The sequence below is a fragment of the Chiloscyllium plagiosum genome, chromosome 28 (assembly GCF_004010195.1).
Source record: "Chiloscyllium plagiosum isolate BGI_BamShark_2017 chromosome 28, ASM401019v2, whole genome shotgun sequence".
NCBI lineage: Eukaryota > Metazoa > Chordata > Chondrichthyes > Orectolobiformes > Hemiscylliidae > Chiloscyllium > Chiloscyllium plagiosum.
Genome location: NC_057737.1, coordinates 27,267,399 through 27,276,848, shown reverse-complemented (window position 1 = coordinate 27,276,848; position 9,450 = coordinate 27,267,399). Strand labels below are relative to the sequence as shown.

The window sequence follows — 9,450 nt, the reverse complement described above, 5'->3', positions numbered from 1 at the left end:
GGAGAGATCGGGAAGAAGATTGCAGGTCAACAGGGTGGTGCTGAATCCGGGGGTTGGGACTGAGATAAGATGGGGGGAGGGGAAATGAGGAAGCTGGAGAAATCTATATTGATCCCGTGTGGTTGGAGGGTTCCTATGCAGAAGATGAGGCGCTCTTCCTCCATGCTAAATTGCCCATAGTGTCCAGGGATGTATAGGCTAGGTAAATTGCGATGATAAGTGCGGGGATAGGGTGGTGGTTCTTCGGAAGGTCAATGCAGACATAGTGGGCTGAGTGGCCTCTTTTTGCACTGGCAGCATTCTATGAAAACCATGTTTGTGAACAGCAATTTTGAGACTTCGTCCAACTGAACAATCTGCTGTGCAACTGTTACTAGTCCTTGACTTGGACCACAAATCCTCCTCGGATGGATAGTCAACCTGATCTCCAGTTTCTGTCAACGTAATTCTGAAATGGGTAACAAGACTTGAGAAAAACAGAGGTGGACTAAATAGATTTTGCTGTGAAATGGATCATTGGCCAAAAGACCTACACTGCCACCTGATAGAATGATTTGGAGGTGCCAGTGTTGGACTGGGTTGTGCAAAGTTAAAAGTCACAAAACACCAGGTTATAGTCCAACCAGGTTATGTGCTTCCAAATAAATCTGTTGGACTATAACCTGGTGCTGTGTAATTTTTAACCTGATAGAATGGTTTCAACAGAATCCAGGCAGAGATCAGGCATTAGGTCACCATGACACTATGTAGAGACTATATAGTTGGCCTTTCTTTTTAAAAAAAAACAACAGATCAAATGGACCTACCTTTGTCTTTAAAATGCATTCACTGCAGCACTCAATAATGTTAAACGTATAAAAGATTCTGTTTTTTTTTTTATTTGCTCCAGGTGTTTTCCACTGCTTTGTGCTACACATTTGAATCCCCTGCTACTGATATTCTAGCATTTTAACCATAGAGAATAGATATCCCTATAGCATAGATGGTGATCTTTCTCTCAGCAGTGAGGTAAACAGTAATATGACAAGAAATAAGAAAAGCTGGTTTGAAATTATTTTCAAAAGAAAGTGCAGATGGATTCCTGTAGCTGTCCTTGGTTACAATCTGTGTGAGGGTGCTTATGAATGCTTCAGTTTATATTAACTATTATACCCCGACTTGCCCATTGTGCCTATTGTAAAAACCATCCTCAAAATGAACAGGACATTGTTAACAGCAGCCCACATATAAAGCAGCATTCGAGCATTAAACCAGGATGGATATCTGCATTCTCAAAATGGTTAATAACTGCATCAGTTTGAGATTCATCGTTCACTCCCAATGGGCAATAATAGTTGGCTGAGCCAGAGATTAAGCTGGAAGTGCATGTCTGTGTAGCACACTGAAATCAGTCTCAGACTATCCCATCAAGGTTTATTTTGAGGAAGCTTTTATCATAGAGATCAATTATGAATGATACTAGAATACAGTAGCATAGTCTAATCTTTATCAATATAAACATGCCCCAGTTTAAATGTAGATTTCAGCTCAATCCATTGTCAATTATCAATACTCAATTTGACACTAAGGCCACAGCAACTTGCCAGCTCAATTTCACCTCAATTAAAAACATTTGCTATTTAGCAGCAGTTTCTCCCCCAGTAGAACTTTGCCCATATTTAATAGCTGGAAAGATTTGATGTACATCTGATACAAATTTCTTGGATGATCAAGTCATCTACTGCTGGCACAAACATGCTCTGTCTTCTTTTAAGTGCTCTGTCTTCCTTTTAGCCATGCTCTCAGTTGCTCGATCTGCGAAGTCACACTACTGCGTGCAGTGCCACCAGCTGCTGCATACTGCTCCACGCTGTTCTCGTAACTCCATACCTTTGACACATCGGTCTCAAACAGAGGGCTTTATAGAAAAATAACTCATTTTATCAAACACTTTTGTTTCAATATACAATGCAAAGTAACGTGAACCAAACACTTATGGCAAAAGCTCAACGCACGCTTGCCCTAAACCATCATTGGAATTACTCTAGATGGTCTCTTTCTGTTTAATTTCACACCTATATCCCCATTTTAAATGGCAAAATTATACTACAGTGGGCACACAAAGAACAGAGAGAATTCAAATGAATTGTAAAACTTTTCATTGAGTGTACAAAGATTTTCCAATATTGGAACAGCCTATTTTGTGCCTTAAATCTAAAATTATTTCCTTCCTTATTGTGATACTTACAAATAAATACAAAATAAGATCTTTAGCCAATAAACCTTAAGCTATGCTAATTGTTTGAAACAATACCAATTTATAGGTATAAAAGCACCATCGATATACTTTTCCCACAGTAGATCTAAATAAGTATTAGGAAAACTAATAAACAAGTTATCCCTTCGAATACAATGGAAAAGCATTCAGTTTGCTTTCAGGCATCCATTGTTTCTCGAATTGCAATGGTCAGATGCAAACAAGAAACATTGAAAATAGTTCATTTTTATCCTCTCCCTACTGGTGGTGTTCCACCTTTTTCTCATCACTCCCGTACTTTCATACAAAATGTTTTCACCAGCACTGTTTCAGCCTATCCTGGACTTGCTGCTGCTCCTTCTCTGCCTAAAACAGCTGCACAGCATTAACTGCCTACCCACCCTTAGGCTACCCCATTCGCTCCTCACATTACCCTCTTACACATGTTTACTGTCTCCATTCTTTAATACCAAGGAATAATATTGAAGATGTTCTAACATGAACAGTGAACTCATTGGGACTTACTACTTTTCGATGTATTGATATCTATTCTTACCAATGAAGGCAAATTCAATAGATTGATAATGCATACCTAATGGTCTTCAAATCAGCCAAGGACAGATCTTTTACTTCAATACCTTTCTTTTCTGCCAAATAGACAGCTCTTCCAGAAGCACTGTGAGCGTCTCTAAATGGCATCTACAGTGAAACAAATGTAGTCAAGAATTCAGGTGTAATCACAAACATAACTAAAGGATATGCCCATGCGAGCAGGCATGTGTGTGCACATACACACACGTTTAAATAATTGGGGAATTTCTAACTATAAATGTACAATAATGTCACCATCACTTGTGGACTTTTTGTGGTATTTAACAAGACTAGGTAGCACATTTCCATTCAGAGTAACTTTAGAAACTAGAATAAGAGAGTGTTAACCAGCCTGAGCTGAAAATTCTGAATCATTGAAACCGATTAGATCCCTGTAATAATTTACTTAATGCATGATAAACAATCCATCTGAATCTGTATTTCTAGGGATTATTTTATGTAAAAACAAAGAGTTAGTAGATTTTAGTCTATATCACTCCTGAGGTACCATCAAATGGCGTGAGGAACAGAGGAATCTGTGTATTCAGAAAAGCCTAAAGGCATATGGAACATAGATGCACACACCAAGTTTGTTAATGGAATTGATAATATTTTAAAAATTTCTTAATTAAAATTGGCATGGAGTAACCCTTTTGAGAAAGAAATAACTTTGTGACTTGTGTATTTGTTAATTAGTCACAGTAATTATTCTAATGAAGTAGATTGGATATATTATAAGAGATTATGCAAACTAATCACAATCATCCTCAGTAAGAGGCTGATCAAATAGACAGTTCTGTGGAGTAGAACAGAGTTGTACAGCAAAGCAGCGAATCTTAATATTCAAATCAAAAACTGAGAGGCAACTACTCATTTTACTGTACTAGATATTCAGTGGCTCCTGATATAACAGCACGATGGTAAAACTAAGAGCTCTAAGCTGCGATGCATTAGCTGATTGTAAACAGAATTGTTTGGAATTGACCAATGCAAAGAGCAGATGAACTTAACTTTCTCAACATTGTTATTGACTGGTTTCCTTCCTAAACTGCAATGTCTTTCTTGCTCAAAGAATACCAATTGCTGGATGTAGACAGCTGCTAAATTCACTGAGTATCGCTTTTGGGCATTTAAAAAGGACACACAGCTTCAGCTTTCACATATCGAATAAATACTCACTTTCTTTCGAACCAAGTAATAGGCCAGATCAGTAGCTAGCATGTCTGAGCTCAAAGCCTTCCTCATGGCGTCTTCATGAACCTTCAAGGAAAAGTCGCATCATACACGATTAATGGAAGTATCTTCTCCAAGGGGTGAGGGGGTCAAAGGTTCCTCCCACACCATTCACATAAGATATTAGCCTCAAGTAAATTTGAAATGATGATTAAAAAACATTAGAACTAGAAGACTGTCAAGGACTTGATTAATATTCTCAACATAAGATGTTTGTTCCTGATTTCTAGAAATATTTAATAAAAAATTAAAATATTTTCCCAAGCATAATGTAGCACCTCGACAACAATGCCCAAAATACATGGGGTAGGGTGGGGGGCAAATGAGTCAGACAAGTCTGATATGATACAATATACATTTGGGGCAACCAAGGTTATTTAATAAGAGTCCATAATGTTGGTTGTGTTACATCAGCATTGGTAGAGGATTGGCTAACTAATAGTGGGGGGAGGGACAAGGGGGGACAATTTTAGGATGGCAACTTGTTACTGGTGGAGGGCCACAGGGATTACTGCAAGCACCACAATTTGTTTTTACTGTTTATGTTAATGACTTGGATAAGGGAAGTCAATGTACTATCGCCAAATTTGGGAATGACACAGAAATAGGTGGAAAGGCAAGTGTTGAGGATGACAGAAAGAGCAAAAGGAAGAGACCATTACCTTTAGTGTAGAGAATACACCTGATGCTACTTGCAGTACTGCAGTGACTGCATCAATGGCTTCAAACATTGCCTCCTTGTCTTCCTGTAAAAGACAACCAGATTCTTACAATTTTTAAAGGGGGAATTTCCTTCTGTACTTCTATCCTTCCTCATCCTAATTTCCTCCCCAGACTGGTCAATATATTGCTGATACACAGGAAATGGCTTTAAGCACAGCACAGGAGAGTGGAATTTGGGCTAGTGCCAAAATTGGGAGAGTTGTTTCACAGACAGTCATACACACTGAATCATACCTTACACACAATGGCTCAGGAAACACCATCACCATCCCTGGGTATGTCCTGTCCCACTAGTGTGACAAATCCATCAGAGGTGGCAGTGGTGTGATATCCATTTGCGGTGGGGTTGGCAGTTGCCCCAGGAGCCCACAACACTGACTCTGATCCTGGAAAGTTTCATGGCATCAGGTCAAACATGTGCAAGGAAAGCTTCTGCTAATTAGCATGTACTGCACCGCCCCACCACTGTCCACCATCAGCTGATGAATCAGTGCTCACCTCATGTTGAGCAGCACTTGGAGGAAACCCCGAGGGTGACAAGGATACAAAATGTACACCTGGATGGGGGATTTTAATGTCTACCCACCAAGGGTGACTCAACAGCAGCACTACTAATCGAGCTGGTCAAGTCCTAAAGGACCTAGTTGCTAGACTGGGTCTCCAGTATGTGGTGAGGGAACCAAGACAGAATCGGTCAAAGTTTGGTATTTAGAATATGAAAGAGCTCTATGAGATATTATGAAACATTTACCTAAAATATTTCTTTGACATTATATTTAAACACTAAATTTCATCTTTAAATATCACTGTAAAGTCCATATAGATATTGAAGAATTAAACCAAGTTATACAAATGTCTGCAACTTTACTGAAGTAGAGTGAATATCCTGAATCAGATCCTGTATACCTGCAAATCCTTATTGTATGTGCTTGGCAGTCCTTTAAGACTCATTAAAAATCCAGAGCACTGTAAAATAGAAAATAAAAAGTTCACTTCAATAGGAAACCAGATATGGGGATTGATGTCTTTCAAACGTTGTCATATTGAGTGAGTTGGTTGGATACAGATACACAAGGGCTGCTGGCAAATTATCAATTTTACCAGTGCACGTGATATCATCCAAATCAGTAAAAATTGCACTGAACCTTCAACTTATGCACTGGCGCTTTATTGAAAATGAAGCATTGCTGTGAGACAGAATCAACTAAAAACTTTCTTTACACAATTCGCAATTGCATCAGCCAAATCATTCATTGAGATGTCTCTTCAGCCAAGAATCTACAGCTGGTTACAGTGAGCCTAAGCTGGGACAGGCACTAACATGAGGAGAGATTGTGTTCATATAACAGCTGCTGAAAGTTTACACAAGAAGCAGATTCAGCTGTAATGCCTGTAGTGGATGAAGAGTCAGCCAATGCTCATTCCTATAGTTCATGTGAACCATGGACACTTGGGTATGGTATTGGAAGTCAAGGTTGCTATGAAACTGGAACTCAGCCAAGAGCATGGGGGTGGCAAATTTAAATTGTAGCTTTCAATAGGGAAATGGGTAATTATCTGATGAGTAAAAACAATCCAAGACCACGGGGAAAGGGTGGGGCAGTGGGACCAGCTGAAATGCTCTTGCAGGGAGTTGGTATGGACAGGGGGTTGAATAGCCTTTTTCTGTGCTGTAACCAATTTTCTATGCCTTGCTGCTGAATTCAAGTTCTAATGAAAGAAATTAAGTCCACATGAACCCACACAAATGCTGAGAGACAACAGTGCTGAGTCATGTAAACTTTGCAGATTGGAGTGAATGTATGTGGAAATAGTAAACATTCCCATGTCTGATTGTGACTAAACACACACGTGGTTTAGAATGTGCAGTGATTTCTCAATATCTTGGTGACTTCTCCTTTTAAAAAGGAATGCAATTTAGAAATTGAACCACTATATTTCATGAACAAATTCCTCTATGACACAAATACCTAAAGGGAAAGGTAAATGAGCTGTGAAAGAGATCAAAGGAAGTGGCTTTTAAGAATGCCAGAAATAGTAGTAAGCCTGAGGATGGGAACAATTTATAACCCAGCAAAGGAGAGCCAATGTCTCCTGAACCAGGAGAGCTTCAATCCAGAGTGTGGAAGGATATCACAATAGGTTATCTATAGATTCTGGAAAAGTTCCTGCTGAATCAAAACGTAGCAAATGTTACGCCACTAATTAAGAAAGTAGAAAGTGGAAGAGAAGAGAACTGTAGACCTGTCGGTTTTATGCTAATAGTGGACAAAAATTAAAAATCTATTATAAAGGATGTGGTAACTACTATTTAGAAAAGAATAACAAAATTGGACAGAGTCAACATGGATTTATGAAAGGGAAAGGGAAATCATGTTTGACAAATTGGAGCTTTTTGAGGATGTCATTTGCAGATAGAAAATAATCAAGAAAGCTAATGGATTCTGGCCTTTATATTTAGAGAACCGTATAAGAATGAAGAAGTTATGGTGCAGTTATGCAAAAACCCTCATTTGACCCCATTTAGAGTACTGTGAGCAATTCTGAGCACTACATCTTAGGAAGGACATAGTGATCTTGGGAGTAGGTTTACAAGAATGATACCTGGACTTCAGGGGTTCAGGTATGAAGACAGACTATACAAATTAGGCCGGATTTCTCTAGAATTTAGAAAGCTAAGGGGCTTTCTGATTGAAGTATTCAGGACATTAAACAGGAAAAGACAGGATAGACAAAGATAAATGATTTCTACTTGAACTAGGGGGGCAGTGATCTCAATTTTTAGACAGACTGTTCAGGAGAGATGTTAGAAAGCACTTCTGCACAAAGGGTGGTTGAGTTTGGAACTCTCTTCCATAGATATCAGCTGATGCTCAGTTGTACATTTTAAATCTGAGATAGTATCTTTGTTTAACAAAAGAAAACTAATGGATGTGGGCCAAAGGCCACTGTGGAGTTAGGCCACTGATCAGCCATGATCTTATTGAATGGTGGAACAAGTTCAAGAGGCTGAATGGTCTACTCCTGTTTTTGTTAATCTTCCTGTAGACAAAAACCAGTGGTTATGACGTATTTGGATTTTCAGAGGCTTTTGAGAAGATCCACACAGGTTAGTAAATAACACCACAAGAGATTGCAGCAGGTGGTGACATGTAATGATATGGATTAAAAATGAGTTAATGAAAGAAAGCAGACAGTAGGAATAAATTGATCATTCTCAGGATTGCAGGCTGTTACTCATGGAGTATCATAAGGGTCAGCGCTAAATCCACAATGGTTCACAGTCTATGTCAATTATTTGGACGTGGGACCAAGGGCAATACTTCCAAATTTGCTAATGACACCAAATTGAGTGAAAAGGTAAGAAGAGGCTGCAAGGAGACTTGAAGAGGACTTGGGCAGGATAAGTGAATGATTTGGACCATGGCAGACAGAACATTATATCAGTAAGTCTGAAGTTATTCACTTTGGTAAGATTATACAGAAATGCAGAATATTTTTTACATGGTGGGAGGTTGGGAAGATCTGGTGTCCAAAAGGATCTGAACATTCTTGTCAATGAGTTACTAACAGACAGGATGCAGGTGCAGCAAGTAATTAAGAAGGTAAATGCTCTGATGACATGAATACAGAAATAAAGATGTCTTGCTACTGTTGTACAGAGGCTTGGTGAGACCTGGATTACTGTGTACAGCTTTGATCTTTGAGTAAGGAAGGATATATGTGTCGGCAGCACAATGGCTCAGTGGTTAGCACTGCTGCCTTACAGCACCAGGGACCTGGGTTCAATTCCAGCCTTGGGTAACTGCCTGTGCGGAGTTTGCACATTCTCCCAGTGTCTGCGTGGGTTTCCTTCAGGTGCTCTGGTTTCCTCCCACAATCCAAAGGTATGCAAGTTAGGTGAACTGTCCGTGCTAAATTGCCCATAGTGTTCGGAGATGTGTAGGTTAGGTGCATTAGTCAAGGGTAAATTGTAGCATAATAGAGTAGGGGAATGGGTCTGGGTGGGTTACTCTTTGTAAGGTCGGTTGGACTTGTTGGGACGAAGGGCCTGTTTCCACACTGTAGGGATTCTATGATACTTACTACAGAGAGAAGGCAACAGAGATTCACCAAATTAACCCCTGGAATGACAGGACTGTCTGATAAGGGAACAGTGAGAAAACAGGATCTATATTCTTTAGAGTTTTGAAGAGTGAGAGTTGACCTCATTGAAACTGACAAAATTCTTAAGGGACACAACAAGGTGAATGTAGATAGGATGCTGGTGACATGAGAAACAGGCAACATAATCTCAGGATAAGGGGCAAGCCATTTAAGACTGGGATAATAGGAAGTTTCACATTCACAGTGATGAATCTTTGGAATCCTCTCCCCCAGAGCTGTGGAAGCAGAATCACTGAACAAGTTCAATAGAGAATGCAATAGGTTTCTGGAGACTAATGACATGAAGTAATATTATGGTAGTGCAGAAAAATAACACTGAGGAGATGATCAGCCTGATCTAGAATGGTAGGATAGATTCGATGGACTGAATGGTGCACACCAATTCCTATCTTTAGTTTGTATTTGAACCTGGTGTTGACATTTGAAAAGTGCAGCTCAGTTATAAATATGCATGGAGTCAGAGTGAAGAAACAGCTGAATGAATTAGGGGCCTCAATTAG

General features: G+C 39.4%; 1 protein-coding gene across 1 annotated transcript in view; it reads right to left on the bottom strand.

Moving 5' to 3' along the window:
- Nucleotides 1–1,393: 1,393 nt before the first annotated feature.
- Nucleotides 1,394–9,450, bottom strand: part of asl (argininosuccinate lyase) — a 39,619-nt gene continuing 31,562 nt past the window's right edge. The window contains exons 12-16 of the mRNA XM_043718575.1: nucleotides 5,690–5,749; nucleotides 4,723–4,806; nucleotides 4,007–4,087; nucleotides 2,829–2,935; nucleotides 1,394–1,897 (exon numbers count right to left, since the gene is read on the bottom strand). Of these exons, the coding sequence (XP_043574510.1) occupies nucleotides 1,750–1,897; nucleotides 2,829–2,935; nucleotides 4,007–4,087; nucleotides 4,723–4,806; nucleotides 5,690–5,749 (480 nt within the window). The 3' untranslated portion in view covers nucleotides 1,394–1,749. The remainder of the gene's footprint in view (nucleotides 1,898–2,828; nucleotides 2,936–4,006; nucleotides 4,088–4,722; nucleotides 4,807–5,689; nucleotides 5,750–9,450) is intronic.